At 39.9% G+C, this 23129-nt stretch overlaps 1 protein-coding gene and 1 pseudogene across 2 annotated transcripts in view; one reads left to right on the top strand and one right to left on the bottom strand.

The window, feature by feature from the left end:
- Phlpp1 (PH domain and leucine rich repeat protein phosphatase 1) overlaps positions 1-22814 on the top strand; it is a 232899-nt gene extending 210085 nt beyond the window's left edge. The window contains exons 13-17 of one of the 2 annotated variants that reach the window (XM_004858445.4): positions 7278-7408; positions 11190-11294; positions 15158-15352; positions 17879-18107; positions 20687-22814. In XM_004858445.4, coding sequence (XP_004858502.1) covers positions 7278-7408; positions 11190-11294; positions 15158-15352; positions 17879-18107; positions 20687-21844 — 1818 coding nt within the window. In that variant the 3' untranslated portion in view covers positions 21845-22814. Of the gene's footprint in view, positions 1-7247; positions 7409-11189; positions 11295-15157; positions 15353-17878; positions 18108-20686 lie in introns of both variants that reach the window. The other variant, XM_021239231.2, reaches the window with a different exon arrangement.
- On the bottom strand, positions 5567-7015 carry LOC101700962 (GA-binding protein subunit beta-2 pseudogene; annotated as a pseudogene).
- Positions 22815-23129: the final 315 nt, after the last annotated feature.

Raw genomic sequence — 23129 nt, 5'->3', positions numbered from 1 at the left:
GGGCATATATACATCGCTGTGGTATGATGTCTTTAACTCTTTTGGGAAGATTCCTAGAAGGGGAACAGCTAGGTGAAATAGAATTTCTAGTTGTAATTTTTTTGAGACAAGCTCCATCCTGGTTTTCCATTGTGGTTGTACCAGTTTACACTCCCACTAAGAATGAAGAAGTGTTCCTTTTTCCCCATAGCCTTATCATTATTTGTTATGGATTGATTTCTTGATGATAGCTATTCTTTCTGAAGTGATAGGGAATCTCATTGTTTTAATTTTCATTTCCCATATGGCCAGTGATGTGCAACATTTTTCATATATTTGTTGGCCATTTATACGTCTTCATCTGAGAAGTATCTGTTCATTTCAGATGTCCATTTTTTTATTGAATCTTTAAATATAGGAAGGTCTAATTTTTTTGAGATATTTATATACAGTATTCTAGATATTAGTCCTTTGCTGAAGAGTAGCTGGCAAAATTTTTTTCCCATTCTATAGGTTGTCTCTTTACTTTGTTGATTTCCTTTTTCTGTGGAGAGGTTTTTTAATTTGATTTAACCCCATTTGTTGATTTTTGGTATTAATTCTTGTGCAACCAGGGTTCTGTTCAGAAAGTCTTTGCCTACACCTATATCTTCAAATGTTTTACCTATTTTGTGTTCCAGATGACTGTTTTTGTTCTAATGTTTAGATCTTTGATATAATTTGATTTTAGTTTAGTGCTTGGTGAGAGATATGGGTCTAGGCTCAGCATTTTTTTTTTTTTTTTTTGGTACCAGGGATCAAACTCGGGACCTTGCGCTTGCAGGGCAGGCAGCAGAACCACTGAGCTAAATCCCCGCCCCTAGGTTCAGTCTTTAGCGTGTGAATAGCCAGTTTTCCCATCACCATTTGTTAAAGACCCAATCTTTCCTCTGGCAAAAGGATTTGGCTGCTTTGTCAAAGATAAGGCAACTGAGTCTGCCTGGAGTTGTTTCTGTGTCCTCTGTTCTTTTCCACGAGTCCACAAGTCTGGTTTTTGTGTTGTTGTTGTTTTGCCAGCACTATCCTGGTTTTGGGGGTTTTTTTGTGTGTTTTTGTATCAGGGATTGAACTCAGGACCCTGCACTTGTGAGGCTGGCGGCAGCACTACTGAGCTAAATCCCTGGCCCAGCACCATTCTGTTTTTAATCACTGTAGCTTTGTAGTATAATTTGAGATCTGTCTGGGATCATGATGCCCCTGCCTTGCCCTTGCTGTGAAGAATTGATTTTGTTATTCTAGGCTTCTTCTGGTTCCATATGAATTTTAGGATTGGTTTTTCTAGTTCTGAAAGGGAAGCTATTGGTGTTTTGATTGGGATTGTGTTAAATCTGTCTAACAGTTTTGAAAGCATGGCCATTATGACATTGTTGGTTCTGCCTATCCAGGTACAGGAGATATCTTTTCATTTTCGAATATCTTCTTCGATTTCCTTTTGCAGAGTGATATAGTTTTCATTGTAGAGGTCTTTTACTTTCTTGGTTAGGTTAATTCTTAAGTATTTCATTTTTCTCGATGCTATTGTGAAAGGTATTATTTCCCTAATTTTTTTCTCCTTCAGTTTGTTATTAGTGTACAGTTTGTTATTAGTGTACAGTTTGTTATTAGTGCTATTGATTTTTGGATGATTTGTTATTGATTTGTTATTAGTGCTGTTGATGTTGGGATGTTGACTTCATATCCTACTATACTACTGAATTTGGTTATTAATTCTAGGAGTCTTTTGGTGGAGTTTTTGGGGTCTTCTATATAGAGGATCATGTCAGCTGCAAATAATAATTTTACTTCCTTTTCTATACATATCCCTTTTATTTCTTCCTCTTCTACTCTAACTAATGTCTTGAGAACTGTATTGAACAGGAGTGGTGATAGTAGACATTTTTGTCTTGTGCCTAATTTTAAAGGAAAAGCTTTCAGCTTCTCTCTTGTTTTCTGTGATGTTGGCTGTTGGTTTGTCATGGATGGGTTTTATCAGATTGAGTTAAAGACCTTCTATTCATATTTTCCTTAGGGTTTTCATGATTGGATGTTGGATTTTGTCAAAAATGTTTTTTCTGTGTCTTTTGAGATGATCATGTGATTCCTGTCCTCATTCTATTTATGTAGTGTATTACATTTATTGATTTGTGTACTTTGAACCATCCCTACATCCCTGGAATGAATCCTACTTGGTTATGATGTATGATTTTTTTTGTTGATTTAATGCATTCTGTTTGCCACTGTCTTATTGAGGATTTTTGCATCTGAGTTCATCAAAGAGATTGGCCTGTAGTTCTCTTTTGTGGTTGGATCTTTTTCTGATTTTAGAATCAGGGTAATGCCTACTCCCACAAATGACTTTCAGAGTACTGTTTCCCTTTCAATTTCATTAAAGAGTTTGAGGAGTATTGGTGTTAGATCTTCTCTAAAGCTCTTGAAAATTTGACAGTGAATCTGTCAATACCTAGGCTTTTCTTAGTTGGCTGTTTTATTATTAATTATTATTATTATTCACTGATTTTACTGGATTATTGGGGTCTTTATATCTTCTTGCTTCAGCTTTGGGAGTTCATTTGTATCTAGGAATTCATCCATTTCTTCTGAATTTTCCATTTTATTAGAGTAAGGTTCTCAGAGTAGCTAATGATAATCTGGATTTCAGCAGAATCCCTTGTGATTACACCTTTTTCATTTCTAATTGCAAAGATTGGGATCTTTTCTTGTTTGGGTAGGATTGGCTAAGGGTTTGTCTATTTTGTTTAATCTTTCAAAGAACCAAACCTTAAATTCATTGATTCTTTGTACTGTATTTTTTTTAGTCTGAATTTCATTAATTTCTGCTCTGATCTTTATAATTTCCTTCTTCTTTCTACCTTTAGGTTTGATTTAATCTTATTTTTCTAGGACCTTGAAGTACATCATTAGATTATTTACTTGAGCTCACTGTTTTTCTGATGTGGAAATTCACCACTAGGACTGCTTTCATTATGTCCCATAGGTTCTGGTATGTTGTACTGGCATTATTGTTTGATTGTATAAACTGTCTAATTTCTTCTTTAATTTCATCTGTGACCCATTGCTTATTCAGATTTAATTGCCTTGTGTTTGTGTATTTTTTGCCATTGATTTCTACATTTCATTGCACTATGATCCAGCAAGCCAGGAGCCAGGAAGAAAATGCACGTTGCCCATTCTTTTTCCACATGTGTTCTGTCCCTCCACTTTCTCTGAGCTTCCAGTTTTTCTGTCAGATCCTTCCTGGGTCCCAGGGATCCACCTCCCTCCTTCTTCCCTAAGTTTTATTTTCCATTGTCTGGATTCTGAATCTTGGAGAAGCTGAGTTGTTCAGAATAAGTAAATTTTAATGGGTAAAGGCAAGAAAAGTTTGAAAGATTAAATTCTAGGCACAGAATAGCATATGCAAAGGCATAGACAATTGAGAATAGAACTCAGGGTAAGAACTGTAGTTGCTCAGACATGGATAAAACAGAATGTGAGGAAATAATGGGTGGAAGCTGGAACTGAAGGGTCTTATTATTGAGGAGAGTTTGGTGGGCAGATTGAAGGGCAGTTGGGAGCAACTGAAAGACTGAAGCTGGGGTGTTATTATATGAATAATAAACCACATTCTAGAAATTACACTGACAGCATTATAAGGTGGATCAGAGGATGACAAGACAAAAGCAAAGTTAGGATGCAATTATAGTCATCCAGGGGAAATGTAATATGGGCCAGAATCAGGGTACTGGAACTAGGTGGATGAATGGGAGTTGCCAACAGTGAATCAGACTCACTCAAGGAAGCCTTTAAGCCAGATAGGCCTGGGCAGGGGGTGGGGTAGAAGCATCATCTCTAAGATCTGTATCACAACTGCCAGTACTCTCTTAAAAATAAACATCCTACCAGATTCATTGTGTACCTGCAGAACTCTGAAAGTTTAAATCTTTGGGTAACATTAAAAACTATTTATATCAACTTCATACAATTGAGTATTGCTCTAGAATGTCTTTAATTTTAAAACATAAGAATTCCCTGACCCCTAAATTAATTTGTCTCAACTCCTACATTCTAAATTATCCACACTGTTACAGTCCTTTAGGTCATATTCCATACTATAAGTAGGCTGTATTTAATGACCCCCACTACCTCCCCCATTTGTTTTCTCACTGTGCTGTTATGTACTGACTATACTGGTAACATAGCCCATTACTAACCAATATTATCATTATTAACCAATATTTTATTAAAGCCTAGTTGATTCTTTATGCAACAGTTATTTATAACTAAAAAATGGATATAACTTTCCCCTTTATTAAAGGGATGTGTGTGTATATCTTTAGAAGCAGCATGGGTCTATTAAAGATGATAGTATCTTAGGCCATTTGGGCTATGATAACAAATACCTTACACTGGATAATTTTTAAACAACAAATTTATTTTTAACAAATTATGTTCCATTACCCTGGTTCTGACCCACATTACATTTCCCCTGGATGTCTGTAATTGGATCCTGACTTTCCTTTTGTCTTGCCACCTTCTAATCCACCTTATGATGCTGTCAGAGCTCAGAAGCCCAAGATCAAGGAACCAGCAGACAACATTCCTCATAAAATAGTGCCATCCCTGTGTCCCTGCATGGCAGGAGGAGTGAATGAACTCTCTCAGGCTTCTTTTATAAGAGCACTAACCCCACTCATGTTGGCAGACCCCTGTGACCTGATCACTTCCTAAAGGCCCCACCTCTTAATATATCACATTGAAGATTCTATTTCAATATATTAATTTCAGAGAGAAATAAACAGACCGCAGCAGATGGGAATGAAGATGGGGAAAAGGATTGCAATAAAATGATAAAAGATGAAGTGAAATATAATGAAATTATACCTACATTTATGATTTATTAAAGTTTTTAAAAAAAATAATAAGGCTAATAAGGGAAAAAATGCTAACACTGTGTTAGGGTGATAGATTCAGAGATGAATTTTCTGAGCTTTTCTATTTTACAGGTTTTTTTTTGTTTTTTTTTAAGGAATATTATCTCAAAAAGCTTTAATAAAAAGTCAGTTATTTAAAAAACAAACAACCCACAATATCAACACTCTTATCTCTATGCTTAAAGCAGTGATGTGAACTGAGAAATTTGGTCTTTACTTTTTGGTCCCTTAGAAAAAGTATTCATTAAATATGACTTTGAACTTTCCAGTTGCATACAGAGCCCTCCTGGGCCCAAGCACTGTTCCCTGGTATAGTAGTTCGGTGTTTTTGTTTTCAGTGCTGAGGGTCCTACCCAGGCCTTGTACCCGATAGGCAAGTATCTACCACTGAGCTTCACCTCCCGCCTACAGTTTTCTTCTCAGAGACACTCAGTTTTTATAGTATTTACCCTCTGCATTATTTTCTCCTCCTCCTTTTGTGCTATTAAGGTTTGAACCTAGGTCCTTGCACACACTAGCCAAGCACTCTGCAACTGAGCTACACCCCAGCCCTTTTCTGGGACAGGGACTCACTAAGTTGCGCAGGCTGGCCTCACACTTTCAATCCTCTTTCCTCAGCCTCACAAGTAGCTGAGATTACAGGTATGTGCTACCAAGCCCAGCTGTATTTTCTTCTTAAAAGAGGAATAAGATGAACACAATGCAAGTTGTGGATCTTGTATGTTAGGAAGAAACAGTTTCCATAGAAACTCCAGCATGAGGCTCTGTGGTACCTCCTGACCTAGTCACTTCTGCTCTCTCTTCCTCCTCTCTTTCTGTGATTACTACAGCATCTACCTCAGCTATCTCTTCAACCATGGCAAAATCAACTCCATTGGGCTGTTATCAGGCCATGGCCTCCAGCCTAAGGCGGTACTGTTCTGCTTCCTGCTCTTTCTTTAGGAGCTGGTGCCGGTATTCCTGGTCTCTTTGATTGGCCTCCTGGAGTTGCTGCTGTAGTAACTCTCTTTCACTGCCCTCCTTACTCTCCTCCACACTATTTGTCATTGCTTCCATCCTTGGTTTCTTTGTCAATGGTAACTTCTCTGCTTCTTCCTCTTCCTCCTCAATCATAGTTTCCTCTGCAACCTGACCAGCAGGTACAGTTAGAACTTGCTGTCCATCCTGCACAGTTACGATAAGTGGCTGGCCCAGGCCTGCAGTGGGGATGGCGGCTTGGATGTTACCCAGAGGGACCCCATCAGTCACTATGGTGATGACTCTCTGGCCTCCACTCCCCACTGCTTGCTGGATTGATGAGTCAGTAGAATCGCCCCCTGTGATTTCCTCTGGATTGGCTGCAGCTCTGTGTGAGCTGGAGAAGGGGGCAGACACCTCAGCAAGGGCAGCAAGCATGGCCAGCACTGAGGTGGTAGAATTTGAGAACTGGCTGGCTGAGGCATGGGGGTCTCCTGAGGTTGTTTTGGTGCTGGCTGAAGAAACAAGGCTGGCAAGGTTAACCGCCTCTCCGGAGGTGAAGATGAGTGGAGCAGCCACTGTCATGGGTTGGTCACAGGGTTGGCTCTCTCGGGGCTGGCAGCAACCTGACTCTGCATTGCTTCCTGGAGGATGACCAAAATCTCAGCGTTGTTTTTCTCTGGGGCTATGTCAAAGGCCGATTTATCAAACTTGCTGAAAGTGTGAACGTCAGCCCCGTACTTGATAAACAACTCAACAACGTCCTGATGGTGGTGCTCTGTGGCCCAGTGCAAAGCTGTCATCTTCAGCATGTCCTTGGCATTCACATCAGCACCATTCCTAACAAGCAGCTCCACGATGTGCGCATGTCCGTCCGCAGCGGCCATGTGCAGAGAGGTCCTGTCCACTTTAGTGTGGGCATCCCTGCTGACACCCCCTCGAAGCAGCACTTCTGCAGTGGAGTAGTGCCCGTGCTGGGCTACAAGGTGCAGTGGGGAGGTTCCGAGCCAGGCTGTGGTGAATGGGGCACCGTTTGCCATCTATGTCCTCACTTCATCATCTTGGCCTTTTCTTGCTGCTTCCAGCAGCCTCTTCCCCAAGTCCACCAGAGACATCTTCATGCATAGGAACAGAGGGTTTCAGGTAGCTCCTCGTCCTGGACGCTGCCCGCTGCGCTTTCACCGAGCCCGCCAGTTTGGTCCTGTTTCCTTCTCTAGGTAAAAGTCCCTGTCAGTGATGGGTACTTTTTTCAAATGTTTTTTAATATAGTTCTGTGGCTGCTTTTTCTGCATTTGACCAGTGATTGTAGCAAATGACCTAACTAATTAGCCTGCAGACAGTAGCACTAAGTAACTTCTCTAGACGGTCTCTTGTTTCCACTTGTTCCTTCAGTGTGTGGACCTGAGCTGTAATGAGCTAAGCGAAGTCACTTTACCAGAAAACCTGCCTCCCAAACTCCAAGAACTTGACCTGACTGGAAATCCCCGCCTTGCCCTTGACCACAAAACATTGGAACTGCTGAAGTAAGTATTTGTTTAAGCTGTTTAGCCCCATCATTGTTCCCTGGCAATGGGAACATATAAATCCTTATAGCTTAGTGAAAATGTGAAACATAAAAGAAGTATCTGTTGATTTACTGTATTAGCCATATGTATACACTTAATAGGATACAGAATACAAAGGAGAGCATGGAGCAAACAAGGTATAAATTTGGTTTACATAAATCTCAGTAGTTACCAATGGTGTGGCACTTAATGTGTATGTTAAGGAGGAAAGAGTTTGAAAGAGATGGATGATATGAGGAAAGTTAACAAGACTGGGAATGTGGTATAGTTAGATCCTGTTAATGTTTTCTTCATGTTTTAGGAAAGAGTTCATTGAGACTGCTTCATTCTTGATAGTATTGATAAAGAATAAATTTTCAATTTTTTTAGTGTATATTAAGGTAGGAGTCTTGAACACTGACCACTTTAGTCATTGTGTCTACCATACATGCTTATGTAGTGTTGGAGTATGTGTTACTAAAAGTCATCTTTCTTTATCTTAGCAAACAACTAAAAAGTAGAATTTTGTGAATGGTCCATTAATACTGTCTTTGATTAGTGCAAATCAAAACTTGAAGAACACTTAAAGGGGTCAAGTGTTCCTGGTTAGAACTGGCCTAATTAATGCCTATTGGTTGACCTTTCAAGTCAAGTGCTTGACAGAAAAACAGATTTTCATATACAATAGAAGAACACTGCCTAAGCAGACTTCTCTGGGGAAGACATGGGGACCTAAGTTCTCTCTACTGTTGTTCATCAAGTATATGAAACCATAGCCTTAATCCCTCGTTCTGTCCAGACCTCAGTTGTCTCATCATCTGTGAGATGGAAAAGATAGTCTCTTAAGGGACTTTTAAAGTCTGAGAATACATGAATTATTAAAGTATATTCTATCTTCTTGAGTACTTTTTACAACTATAAGAAACTTTCATATTAAAAGGGAATTTTTTTAAAGGCAATTTTATTAAGATTTGTTAAAACTAGAGAAAAGTATTCTTATTTCACAGAAAAATAAATTCTGTCTGTATTGAGTTAAATATATGAAATCAAGTCATTTTTAGAAGTAAGAAATCGTATCAATATATTCACAAGCTAGAAAAGAGAGTACATGTAGATTGGTTTTTATATTAATGTTGTATATATTTATACATAAATTTTAATGTGAACGAACATTCAAATGTCTATTCCAAAAACCTACCAAGAGTAAATCTAAAAGGCAAATGACAAGCTAGGAAAAATCATTGGCAAAAGAAAAGAAAAATTAAGAACATTAATATTCTTACTATAAAATGGTCTTTATTTATAAGTCAGTAAGAAAAGTACTTATTCAAACAGAAAAGGAGCCAAGGACATTGATACTTAACAAAAGAAGTAGAAACAATTAAATGAAAAAATGTTCAAATTTATTAGTATGTCAATAAAATAATAAAATGCTATTCAGATTCACATTTTCCCCTCTCATATTGGTGCTGCAAGAGGAGTATAAACAGTTGAAGCATTTTTAAAAAGCAGCTGGCCATCAGCCAGGTATGTAGTACACACCTGTAATCCCAGCACTCAGAGGCTGAGGTAGGAGGATTTCGAGTTCTAGGCCAGCCTGCATAGCAAGACCCTGTGGCCTGCTATCAACCTTTTAAAAATATTCAAACTTCTTTAGACCAAGGTTCTCTAGAGCAAACATTTGTTTTAAAAAGTAATCAGATATATGGTGTTCATTTTAAGCATCATAGTCACCAAAATATTTTCATTCATATTTAGAATGAATATAAAGCAACTTGAGAAAATAGTCATGACATAATTGGGAAAAATGCGAAATTGTGTATATGCATACACACACAAGGAGAGAAGACCCTACCAAAAACAAAAATCTGTATAAGTTTTAACAATGAGAATTTGTTACTGGAGTGACTAAACTGTCCCAAAGGCATTGTGCTCTCAGATTTTAAAAAATGAGTAGCAATCACAGTACTGAAAGTGTTAACTTTTGCTTAACATCCAGAAGGGCATAGTTCTTAGTAACTCAGGAGAGTCTGGTCGGCCCACTTGTTCTGCAGGAGCTGATATCGAACTCTTTTGTGGGTCTGAGCTCCTGCTCCAAGACTGAGACTTACTTGAAGTTGTCCAAGAGCCAACTGCAGATCCCTTCACATGGCTGCTCAAGCTTGCTAATGCTCAGATAGGCAGAGAAGGAAACACTGGCCCTTCACTACAAAGGATTATTGAGTCCCTCAGGAAACTTGTTGAGATTTTTCCTTTAATGATCAGGTTATAAAATGGATTTATTTCTTCGAAGACTGTGTTCGGCAGAAATGATCATCTTTAGAAATGAGCCTTCATGTTTCCTTAGAATTCAGGAAGGTAGCAAAGATGTAGTGTGAGCCTTAAGGTGCCTCAAGAAATCCTGGCATTGCTCACCATTCTAGATGGATAAAATTTAGTGCCAGTTTATACAGAGAGCAAATAGTGGAAGACTATCTTTTTAATGCCTCTCTTTTATTGATAGGATCAAAAACTTTCAGAAGAGGATTTATAGCCCTACTATAAAATGACCTATTAATTTGATTTGAGGATTTTCTCTTGACCATCTATGATTAACAGTATTATGTTTTTAGCTTTTTAGGATGAGGGAGTGAATATTTGCTAGTAATTGAGAATAGAAACTTTTTCTTCCAAATATTTTAAAATTTCATAGAAATTGCCAGTAGCTACTTCTGCAAAGTGTACTAGTTAAATATCAGCTTACATCTTAACATTTTAATTGATTCTTAGGAAAAAGATTCCATATTTGTTAAATTTAGAAGTTAATGCCAATAGATAATTTAAATTGTTGGAGTTATGACACAGTATTTAGGTGTTTTAAGTCATGAACTGATGATGTATAGTTTTTCTCCTGTTTAATATGCCAGGTATGGTAATTTACAAGTAGGCAGGATTTATTTTACCATGTGGTATTCATTCTTTCTAGAGATGTACTTCACATCTGTTCTGACTTCCTACTGGGGACACTGAATGCTTTCTTTCTAGTAGGCTTATTTTTAAGAAATCCTATTGGAGAGTTCACCTTTTTCCCTCCTTCTGTTTTTATTTAGGGATCTGATGGACCAGTTTGAGAGCTGAGGGGAGATAAGAACTAAATATCTCAGTTAAATATATGTAGTTAACTTGCAATTAATTAAAATGTCCCCATGTACTTTGTAGTTTTACATGTACATTTTATTTCATGTTAGTATTCTTAGCTTATACAAGTGAGGAAAAAATTGGAAGTTCCATGGAATAGCAAGTCCTCAATAGTCTTTGTTAAATATCTGAAGGGATGATAAAGCCAGAAACTGAATTTGGATATGAATATTGCAGAATATTCTCACCTCATCTAACCACAATATAATTTGTTCTTCTCAGGTCTGAGTGTCCATGATATGAGTACCCCCAACCTAATACTTACATTTTGTTTTCTCATGCCAAGGCTAAAAACTGTTCTTTTCATTCCCAAGAGAAAGCAGCTCTCTAGAATGGAGTGTGACAGTCTCTAACAGCTGCTTTATAGTAGTGGTCATGAGAAGTATTATCATGCTATGTATATATGTGCCTTGGTTTTTATCATGATGAATGACTGGTTCTTTCGCCTGATATTTCAGACATAGTAAATATAATAAGAAATGGTCAATACATACTGCTTAGCAGGTGTTTTGATTTCTCAGTTAAAGGTAGCAATTCACATGTATTTGGTTTTAATGATTCCTATTCCTTGTTTTCTTGTTAGTAACATCCGCTGCTTCAAGATTGATCAGCCTTCATCAGGAGATGCATCTGGAGCCCCAGCTGTATGGAGTCATGGTTACACTGAAGCTTCAGGGATGAAAAACAAGTAAGTTTGATGAAACTGGAGCAAATACTGCCTCCTGCCTTCCTCCCTTTAGTAGCATATAAAATGTGTTATAGTCCACAGTTTTCTCATGTAAAATTTCTTTGAGTATCTTTCCCTAAATGAGACTCCCTCATGACTTGTTTGAGCACCAACCTAGGGCCCTGCTTAGCATCACGTACTCTCCTTTTGTGAGAGATGTTGTTAGGATACAATGTATCTGACACATTCTATCTGTCTAAGACTCTAGTGTTTGGAAAAGGCATAAGTATTGAAATGCACCCCTGCTACTTTGAAAAGCCTGTTTATCTTTCTCTGAATCTGTTTACCAAGCAAAACAGGCATAGTATTAAGGGAGAAGTAGCTTTGATTGTCCATATTGATCACTTATGCTAACTATGGAATTATTTTTACAATCTAAATTAGCTTGACAAGAGTTTGATGTTCATTCCTTGTAAGGTCATCTGCTTACCTTGCCATGAGGAAGGATGCATCTTAATTTCTTTTTTCTTTTTCCCCTATTTTACCAGCCTTCAATCTTAGATATAAATGTTGTTTTTGCTGAGAAATATAATCAAGCTTTTCAGGCTTACTGACATTATATGAAGAGGTGCTAGTAATTAGTACTAGGAAAATGAAGAGTCCTGTGAATTAAAGTAGTTATAATTTTATTACCTAAGGTATAAGAACAGAAAGTATTGAGAGTAGGGGAAGGACAGAAAGTGGAAAAAGATCCAGTAATCGCTCACATTAATATTCAACTCTGGCTTCATGTTGAATCAGTTAGGTGAAATTTTTTTAAAAAATACATACATGTATATGTATTCCCCAACCTAGACTCATTGAATCATAATGTTTTAAAATCTTCCTAAGTGATTCTAAAGTATATCCAGGATTGAGAATCATTAATTAGCTAAATAGCCTTCATGGAAAGTAAAAGGTGGGATGATCACTGCCATACCAATTGCTTTTCTTTGGGACAAAAAACAGCATCAACTCCAGTTCTGAAACTGACACACTAATCCTTTCTCTTTGACTTGGCCATGTGTCATCTGGAAGAGAGGTAGACCCCATCTCAACACTTCTCAACATTTGCTCTGCAAAAGCAAAATAAGCAGAGCAGGCTTGCCTTAATTCTGTCTGCCAGGGCTCTAGCTGTTGCCTTATTTCTATGTATCTTGCACTATATGTCATTTGCTAGGGGAATGACTGTATTGTTTAAGGCACTCAAATTTCCTTTCTGGGGCTAATTACTTTTTAGGTCAATGGACCTGTGACATACAAATGCCAGTATGTGAAGCTGCTGATTCCAGAACACTAATGTGAAATATAAGATTGTTTTTAAAATATTTCTGGATATTAAAATTTATTATCCATTCATCTATAAGAATAAGCAAGTAACTAGAGCTGTTTTACTCTGCATGATCCTGCCTTCCATATTTTTCTTTAACTTTCATTATAGTGAAGTATAACAGGTTCAGAAAAGTGCATAAGTGATCATACTATGTTTTGTCCCAAAGTGAACACACACGCAGACCACCACTTGCATAAGGAAATAACAGGTGAACAACACTTTAGAAGTTCCAGCCCACCCTTGATTCTTTCTTTATTTCCTCTGTTTCTTTTTTTTAAGTGTGTTTGGTGGGATTTTTGTTGTTGTCATTTACATTGTAGATAAAACAGCCATTTCAGCAAGCAGTTTGCCATGTCCCACCTTGAAGGAAGGGGAGAACTGTGATACCCCTGTGATACCCATCTCCAAATCTTGTGAGATTTCTGCTCTGTTCCTCTTTCTCTCTCTCTCCCTCTCTCTTTCCCTCCCTCCCTCCCTCCCTCCCTTCCTCTTTCTCTCTCCCTCCCTCCCCACCCCCTTTGGGGCAGTAGTGTTGGCTGCCTGTCAGGTTATTTCAAATCCTTTGAGGAAAACCAAACAGGGAGCTGCAGCTGGATAGTTTAGGCTCTGCCTGAGGTCAAAAAACACACAGGGAGCTGTAACAGAAAAGAAATCATAAGAGTGACCACACCATAAATAAGATATAGTTTCCTTTTAAAAAAAAAACTTCACACAACCCCATTCTGATTAGCAAAAGGAGTTTACAGAAGAAAGAATTTTAAGATGATTATAAAAATTTAACTTTGCCACAAATTGTCTTATAATTGGGATGGATTATTTTTCTTAATAAATGAAGGAAGGAATTTCAAAGTATCGACCTGAAAACAAGACTACTTGGCTGAGAATCTGGACTTTATACTTCCTTTCTATGTGACCACAGTCATTTCTTTGGTTTCTCTTCAGCTTAATTTCTTCATCTATAAGATGAGGAAAAATCCTATTGGGTTGTTGTAGCATGAGTTATACTTTTAGCTACTATTATTAGTAGTAGTAATGGTTATTATTATTTATCCCTTAATTCCCTAAAGGCAAAAATTTTATTTTCACGTTTATATGTCTGGTGCCTAGCCATGCTACATAACAGGTGCTAAATATTTCTTTTCTTTGTAATAATTTATACATAACAGGGAATCATTTCTATTCAGTAAAATTACCCCTTTTTAGTATTCATTTCTGCAAAGTGTTTTGTTTTGTTGCAGTACTGGGAATGGAACTCAGGGCCTTCTCACTGAGCTATATCCTCCATCTTTTTCAATTTTTTAATTTTATTTTGAGACCAGGTCATGCTAAGTTACCCAGTCTGGGCTTGAACTTGAGCCTCATGCCTCAGCCTCCCAGTGTGTACCACCATGGCCAGCTTTTTCACCTTAACTTTTTCAAGATATTTTTAGTGGTTTAGAAATCTAGGCTGTCAAAATTCTAGTGCATTTGTTTAGGTTTATTTTCCTATCAGTACTTGAAAATGTTGCTCCCCAGCCTTCTGTCTGTTGTGGTCTTGCACCCGTATGCCACCCTCCCTTTTCCTGGATTTTAGCAATTTGATTTTGATGTGCCTCAGTTAAGTATTTTTCACATTTCTCTTGCTGGCAGTTTGGTTGAGCTTTTTGTATCTATAGGTTTATAAAGTTTTCATCAAATTTAAAATTTCAGCCTCTATAGGTTTACAGTTTTCATCAAATTTGAAATTTTAGCCCTAAGTTCTTCTTAAGTTTTCTCTCTCTTCTCTTTTCAAAACTCCAATTCCCTGTGGGTTAGGCTGCTTGATGCTATCCCACTGCTCACTAATGCCCTGGTTCCCTCTCCAGTTCTTTTTTCTCTCTGTTTCATTTTGGATAATTTCTGGGACACAGTTTACTTGGAAACAGTTTGATTCTGAGCTTGAGTGGTGAGACTCTGTCCAAGAACTCTAACCTCCTGGTCCTCCTTCAACTACGGGAGGCCACAGACTCTACCTAGGTCCTCTTTCTGGTGCTGCAGCTTGGGAATTGTTTCCAGAAGTAGGCGGGGCAGACACCACATGCTCTCAAGGGTCTGAATACTGTTTTTTGGGAGGGGGCTTCTTCCACCTTTTAAAAAATTGTTTAAGACTTTCATATATTTTTATATACTTTTCATGTATTTCCTATATTTCTCCAGTGTTTTAGTTGACACTCAGATTTGGAAGTTCTCCTTAGTAATTGTTTTTATTAGATGAACATACAGATAATAATTCATAATATATTATTTCTCATTCCCCCTTTTTCTGCTACTAAAATAAAATGAGAAGGGTGGGGGAGTTATGTGTAAAGCATAATACTTGTTAGTCATTCTCTGCATATAGAAATTGACTGATAAAATTAGCCAGAATCAGTTTACTTATTCTTTGTCTAGCGTCATGAAGAAACTGGAATAGGCAAATCTGGGGTGGGGGGTGGAGCTGGGTGTGGGAAAGGAAAGGTGAATAGACTCAGCACAAAATGTTGTTCCTTTTCAGGTTGTGTGTTGCAGCTCTGTCTGTGAATAACTTCTGTGACAACCGAGAGGCCCTGTATGGAGTATTTGATGGAGACCGGAATGTGGAAGTGCCTTACCTTCTGCAGTGTACCATGAGTGACATTTTGGCCGAAGAGCTGCAGAAAACTAAAAATGAAGAAGAATACATGGTCAATACGTTCATTGTTATGCAAAGGTAAAACTTTAAGTCCCTGCTGTGCGTTTTCTTGCTCTTCTGCAAGTGTTTTCCCTCTGGTTAGAAAATTAGGTGTCTAATCATGTCAGTGCACTAGTTTTGACTATGGGTGCTCAAGACACATTTCCAGTTTAGTGCAGCCCAAACATCAAGGATGGGCTACCCACTGGTTGGAGACATACTAATGTTCAGACACCTTTGTAGGTCCAAAGTCTGACTGGAATTTAGTTTCTCAGACATCTGAACCTCACGGGACTGTACCAATTCCAGATTTTCATTGTTTACAACACCCACTCTTCTCTAAATCACATGAGATCCACAAGCTCTTTAGATCTGGTGGTATGTGGACTTCTCTAGAAATGGACCATTTTCAACCCACTGTGTTAACCTTTAGGAAACACTCACTGGTTTTAAGGTAGTATAAACCTTTGTGAAATTGAAGTAGGTAGTCAGATTTTAGGCCAGGAGTTAAAATATTGTTTATATGTTGTTTTTCCCCTGTATTCAATGTTCAAGGCAATGTTACTAGCAGAATTCTAGGCCATTGCCTGGCATTTCCACCTGCAACAGCACTTTAGATCACTGCAAAAATTGTGGAATGTTCTTTGGACTCTTAGGACTAAATTTTGTAAGGACTCCCTCATTAAAAAAATTGCTGATTTTTTTTTTGTTGTTACCTTAAGAGCTTTGTGGGTTGTAAAGGAATTGCCAGTGTATAAATATCACACTGTAGACTTTGCTTTTGTGGGACCCAGAATGACAAGTCTCTTAGTGCTCTAGAGGTCGTGGCAATAGTGATAATCTTTTCTCTTTTTCTACTTCTTCTCTTTCTGGATAATCTGCCAAAGGAAATAACTTTTAACCAGAGTAGACAACATCTGTTATGGAATGTGTGCTGAGCCATGAATAGTTCCTCTTGTGGAGCCCCATGCAGGAGGTCTGGTATGGTTCCTTGCTGCCCAGTTCAGCACTGTGTGTCAGATTCCTAGTGGGCACAGTTAGCAGTTAAACAATGGTAAGAGGTAATACTTAGCGAGACAGCCCTTCATATACACAGTCATTGTTCTAAATACCAGACATGTCATAAATTTTTCCCAGTGAGATAGATATTACTGTTCTTATTTTATTGATGAAATGCAGAGAGATGAAACAGAATCCCTGAAGAGCAGCAAGTGGTGCACCCAGGATTTGTCCATGAGCAGTAAGGCTCTGGAGGATGTTCTGATACCAGGCCCAGCAACTTTTCTATTTTTACCACTACCTTGTCCTAGGAAAAAAACACATATCAGACACACACATGCATGCACATCACACTACACACACACCCTTCAGAACACCCAAGTGGATAAGAATTAAAAACCAATACCCTCATACTCGGATTACTGGCTGTACTTTTCACAAATCTTTTTGTCTTTGAGGAAGAAAATAGAGCTGCCTTGGAAGGGCTTAAGGCCAAACAAATCTAGTTATAAGTGTCTGGAAGTTGGAATTTAGATTCCTGAATTATAGCCCCATTTCCAGGGTCCTTTGTGTCCCTCTTATTTTTTCTGTTAATAGGTTGCAGGACTGTGGTGGATTTTTTTGGTCCTTTAGGGGAACTGTATGGTGTTTGTACCTGATCTTCTAATGCATGTGGGTAGGCAAACCTTGTTTCTGTTGCTTCTATTACCCATTGCTTAACTTATGTACATGAGAGGAGCTGATGTCCTCCTGATTACCTGAGAGTTTGCCCTCTTGAATTAGGGGCTGTTTTTCTTAACCCTGTTATTTTAGTATCACTCAGAAACAGCAGGGTTCTTGGAAGAATTACCACTGGTGAAGCTTATGACTAGAGTTCTTTGCTCCTTCTGATTGTCAGAATATTCGGGTGCTTCATGTATTCAATAAGTCTATGGATTAATGGTCGTGAATAAAAGGTTGAATCATAAGCACTTGGGGCTTGATTCCCACAATGTCCTATCTGTGTGATTTCTAGAATAAATGGTGCTGGTCCAGAAAGTCTTGGAACAGGGCAAAATAGGAGCAGTCCAATACTTAAGACCCATACAGTGAGCATCCATCAGAAGGGCCTGCGCATGGGTGTCATGTATTCATACCTGCCCTGATTCAAGTGGTTCCTCCAGTTTTTCTCTACTGGAAACAGGGGATTTAGAAAAATTAGATGCAGAAAGGTGTAATTTCCTGCTGGCCTTGGCATGTGCTGCTAGGGCAGTATGATTGACCTGAGGTGCCAGGTTGAACCCAGAAGTCCAAGGGCTCCTTCATTCCAGGCCAGCTATTATGCTCTGAATGGAAAAGTGACACATTCTCCCAGTTGGTGGCAGATACGTCTCTATTGGATGTGTGTGATGTCAGGTTCTGGGAGCTCTGTTTCTCTGAGAAGAATGTTGTGTGCTTTGGTCGAAAGGTTATCAGTAGAGACCTTGTGTTCTGTCTCACACCTGGCCCTAGCCATTGGTGAATTAAAAAAACAAGTTCTTGCTGAATTAACAAAACAAATTTTCACCCCCCTCTCTCGGACTCTAGAAAACTTGGAACTGCTGGACAGAAACTTGGAGGTGCTGCTGTCCTTTGTCACATCAAACATGACCCTGTGGACCCAGGAGGATCCTTTACCTTGACCTCTGCTAATGTTGGCAAGTGCCAAACGGTTCTCTGTCGAAATGGGAAGCCGCTGCCTCTGTCCAGATCATATGTCATGAGCTGTGAAGAAGAGCTGAAGAGAATTAAGCAGCACAAGGCCATTATCACTGAGGTAAGGAGAAGGGGGGTTTTCCTCAAGATGGTGGGGAGGAGCAGCTAGGTCAGTGGTAGTGAACCTATGGCATGCATGCTGCAACAGACTGATTATATCATTGAAAGCTCTAAAAGGTTCACCGTCATGGAGCTAGGTCATGGGTAGCAACCAGTTAGGCAATATTTGCTTTCACACGACATTTTTGAAGCTGGTTTAAAAGTTGGAATCCCAAATCCATAGTGTCACAAGATAAATTCATTGTATATTTCCAGAGATATTGTAACATACGAAATAACAAAACATTTATGGACATTATCCCATTTGATCTTCATAGCCAGTCTACAAAGGCATGGTTAGGTGGTTGAGAACTGAAATCACTCTGAAATCACGCTGCTGGTTTTCCTATCTCAGCTCTTGCCACTTTATACCTTTGTAACCCTAGGTTTTGTCATCTGTAAAGTGAGAATAGTAGGGTATCTAGTCTGTCTTACAAGGCTAGTATGACTTGTAAACTCTATGTAAATGTAACTAGTTGTTATTTTGGTTCAAGTTTCATGTTCCATTTGAATTATGCTCCATTTGAGTAATGCAGGTCTCATCTGGGACTAGTTTTCACTGTGCCGGGGAGGAGAGTTTGAGAAATTTTTTGTCGTCATCATTAGTGGATGGATAGTACTATTGGCACATAGTGGGCAGAGTCTAGGGATGCTGCAAAGCATCTGTCTTCAGGACAGTCCCCTGACAAAACACTTGTCTGGCCCCAAAGTGGCAACAGTGCTCCTGTTGAGAAACCCTGAACTAAATCTATTCTTTCCCAGTGAGATGTCCAAAATAGGCTCTTCTTCTTCAGCAGTTCTTCTGCTCCGTTTACTACTTCACCATACAGAGTCACTACCATTTGCCTAGAAGATGATTTGGGGGTACAGCAGTGATGCCCACAGATACACATCCACCGACAAAGAGGTGTCCAGTCTTCTGTTGTTGATAAAACTCATAGAACCATGTGAGATTTGAGGCAGGCTAATGCTGTAAAAGTTCATAGCTCAGTAGAGAAAGAGACAGATTCCAGATAGGCTTTTTTTAAGGGCCAGAGAAAGACACAGAAAGATTCAAGTACACTATGGGTTTCTGTGGAAATGAGTTTGTGTAAATTTAGTTGTGTGTCTAATCTAGGAACAGAGTGGATTAAAATGGATGATCAGTACTACGTTAGGGAGCAAGGTGAAAGGTTGTACAGGATGTATTGAATTAAATGCTCAACATTATACCAAACATGATTCAGAGGTTAGGGATTTCTGCTGCATGAATGAATGTTTGCAGGTCACCCTTTGTTTCTTTTTTCTGGGCTACTCTTTTCCTCATGTTTGTCTACATTGCAGAATGCACAGTAGTGAGTGTTTTTGGGTTTGAGTTTGGGGTTTTTTGTCTTTTTGTACTCCTCAATACACAAAACTATTTGTTCTGATGGGTAGTAATTTAAAGGGTAGGCAGAACAGCACATAAATTTTTGCAGAATTCTATACTTGGAGGAGAAATGAATTCACTCGAATCAAGGGAGTTTACAATTGTGCTTGAAGCTGTTTTGCTAGTTTTACTTCTAAGAATGCCACCTACTTGTGAGGGTGGCATGGCAAGGTTGTATGAGGAGTTGGGGAGAAAGCACCCCAAAGACAAGTAAACAGCTTACAAAGCCCAAACAAGGCAGGTGGTAGGGTTGGGAAAGAAGAGAATATTCTATGAAGAAACACTTGCTCATCCTAGACACACACAAAAGCTGCATTCGTCCTCATAGGAACTTCAGTGGAAAGAGGTGTTAAAACTAGGACCATGAAGAGGCCTGGCAAACTGGGACATGGGCCTGAGAACCTCAAAGTTGAAAGAGAACTGAGATGAAAGAGATACGTGGAGTTAAAAAAAAATGTAAAGGTCTTTTTGTTGGCAAATGGTCTAGAACTTTGGCTGTTGATTTAAATGGCATGAGCCCAGCTGAATTAAATCCTGGAGACTTTGCCATCCCCGTGCGCCAACAGAAAGTCAGGTTCAGGGAAATCTTAAGAATTGGTACTTCTTTAGCATCTGCCTCTACAAACATAAGCATTCTGACCCAGCAAGTCACACCATATTTTCTCCACCGGTTAAGTATATTCAGTGTCTGTCCTTTCTCCTGGGACTTCGGATACCCTTGACACATGTGCTCAGTGTCCCAGGGGAGAGGAACATAAGGTTAAAAATGTCCCTGTCATGGGTACATTTCTTAGGGTTACCTTATCTCACAAAGGCTCTTCTGTCTTTGGAGGAGCTAGTGACCATGCTTGCATGTGAGGCTATGACAGCCTGCCTTGGACATGACAGGTCTTGTCACCTAGGTGAACATAACCCTATTGAAGGAAATAGCTGACATACCTTCTTTTTGTCCCTGATGCTCCTTTCCTACCTGGGCCTGCACATTAACCACTCGATAGAGGGTAAGCAGTTTTTCCCTTTGTTGGCCACACAGCACTTTCCCTGTGGTCCTACAGTTAGGGGACCCTGAGGAAGTGGCACAGTTGCCAGTTGTTTTCTGTACTCACTATCTTTGGAAACCCTTTTTCCTCCAGGATGGCAAGGTGAATGGAGTGACTGAGTCCACACGCATCCTGGGCTACACCTTCCTCCACCCCAGTGTGGTACCTCGCCCCCATGTGCAGTCCGTGCTCCTGACTCCCCAGGATGAGTTCTTCATCCTGGGCAGTAAGGGGTTATGGGACAGCTTGTCCATCGAGGAGGCTGTGGAGGCTGTGCGCAATGTTCCTGATGCCCTGGCTGCTGCCAAGAAGCTGTGCACCCTGGCCCAGAGCTACGGCTGCCATGATAGCATCAGTGCTGTGGTCGTACAGCTCAGCGTCACCGAGGACAGCTTCTGTTGCTGTGAGCTCAGTACTGGTGGGAGTGTCCCACCACCCAGCCCAGGCATCTTCCCTCCCTCGGTCAACATGGTAATCAAGGATCGGCCCTCTGATGGGCTGGGTGTGCCATCCTCCAGCAGCGGCATGGCGTCTGAGATCAGTAGTGAGCTCTCCACTTCGGAGATGAGTAGTGAGGTGGGGTCAACAGCCTCTGATGAGCCCCCACCTGGAGCCCTGAATGAGAGCAGCTCTGCCTATCCAAGTGAGCAACGCTGCACGCTCCACCCTATCTGTCTGTCCAACTCCTTTCAGCGCCAGCTGTCCAGCGCCACTTTCTCCAGCGCCTTCTCAGACAATGGTCTTGACAGTGATGATGAAGAACCAATTGAGGGTGTCTTCACCAATGGCAGCCGGGTGGAAGTGGAGGTAGACATCCACTGTATTCGGGCCAAGGAAAAGGAGAAGCAGCAGCACCTGCTGCAGGTGCCAGCTGAGGCCAGTGATGAAGGGATTGTCATCAGCGCCAACGAGGATGAGCCAGGTCTTCCCAGGAAGGCGGACTTTTCTTCTGTGGGAACCATTGGGCGCCGCAGGGCTAATGGCTCTGTAGCACCCCAGGAAAGGAGCCACAATGTGATTGAGGTCGCTGCAGATGCCCCTCTTCGGAAGTCTGGGGGTTATTTTGCTGCCCCAGCTCAACCGGATCCTGATGATCAGTTTATCATACCCCCAGAGCTGGAAGAGGAAGTCAAAGAGATCATGAAACATCACCAGGAGCAGCAGCAGCAGCCACCACAGATACAGCAGCAGCCACTACAGCGGCAGTTTCAGATGGACCAGCTGCCAGACTATTACGATACACCACTATGACCCAGTCTGAGTACTGTTTTAAAAAATAAACTAACCCAGAAAGACTGAGTTGTAAGAGTCTCCCAGGCTCACATTAAACCAGGGGTTTTACTCCATGTCCTTCTCCCACATACTGTCCCCAACCTATCTTTTCAGCTAATCTGTAGGTTCTCTTTCTGTTGGTTATTTTTTAAATAATTACCACTTTTCTTCTAGTGATGCTTTACCAATATGATTTAAATTTGTTAGCTTCTTTCCCTAACATATCAGATGTGTAAAGACAAAGAACAAAAGGTTTAATATATTACAGAGAAATGGTTAATGATAATGTAATATTTTTTAAAATGGGTTTTTGTTTTGTTTGTTTGGAAGGCAGGGCAAGTTGCCATTGCTAAGTGATTTAATAATATAATTCTCTTTCTTGGGGGGGGTGCTTTTTTGTCTTGAAAATGATAGACATTTGTAGAATATGGAGACTAACTCCTAGGAGTTGCTTTACTCTGTCAGGTGACTTAAGTCACTGGGATTCACTAATTTTCTCTGAGAGAACAGTTGATTGAGAAATTTCTGTTGTAAATAGCTCAGTGTTATATAGTGATGCTTAAAATGTTTTGTAGTATTGGCATAAGGACACAGCCTACATAACTGACTTTTCCTTCCCTTCTGATGAGCCTTCCCTACCCATCCCCAGCCCCAGCTCACCTTCCAGGTGGAGGCCGGGCAGCCAGCACATTGCTATTCAGATGAGGCAGCTCTGAGGCCACTGGATGAGAGCTTGCACTGAGGGGCCCGGAACCAGTTTCTTTCCTCTCCTGGCCCCATTCTCTTGACTTTTGCAGACACTTTTTAACTGTGTTCCTTACTGCTGCCACAATCAGCATGACTGTATAGCGTTCCATTAGACCATTTACATACCCAGAGTTATATTAAAGCAGAATGCACAAATGGACATGTCATAATTTTGTTATAATAAATATGAAATTTACAAGTATTGGGCCCATCTGCTTTTATCTCAGCAACCAGGTGTGTCTCAGATGATCATACCAGCCTGGGTGTGGAACAAATGGATGGGGTGTTGGGATTATCAAACATTACTGATGTGGATTTCTTAAAGGGAGTACATCCAACAAGTTAAACTACAGTGAATGAGGTAGTGAAATTTACTTTTCGGCTAGCAGTATGAATAGGTGGTCTTATGCCTTTCCATTTCTTTTTATTGTGAGATAAAGAAGATGTTAACAGGGGAATAGGTAGAGGTTGCATACAGAAGATCCCTGGAAAGCGTCTACTCCCACAAAGCCAAGTT

The sequence above is a fragment of the Heterocephalus glaber genome, unplaced genomic scaffold (genome assembly GCF_053883595.1).
Source record: "Heterocephalus glaber isolate CG9 unplaced genomic scaffold, H.glaber_assembly_v1.0 deba00000331, whole genome shotgun sequence".
NCBI classification, from domain to species: domain Eukaryota; kingdom Metazoa; phylum Chordata; class Mammalia; order Rodentia; family Bathyergidae; genus Heterocephalus; species Heterocephalus glaber.
The sequence above is the reverse complement of the archived record's forward strand: the minus strand, read 5'-3'. Positions and strand labels throughout refer to the sequence as shown.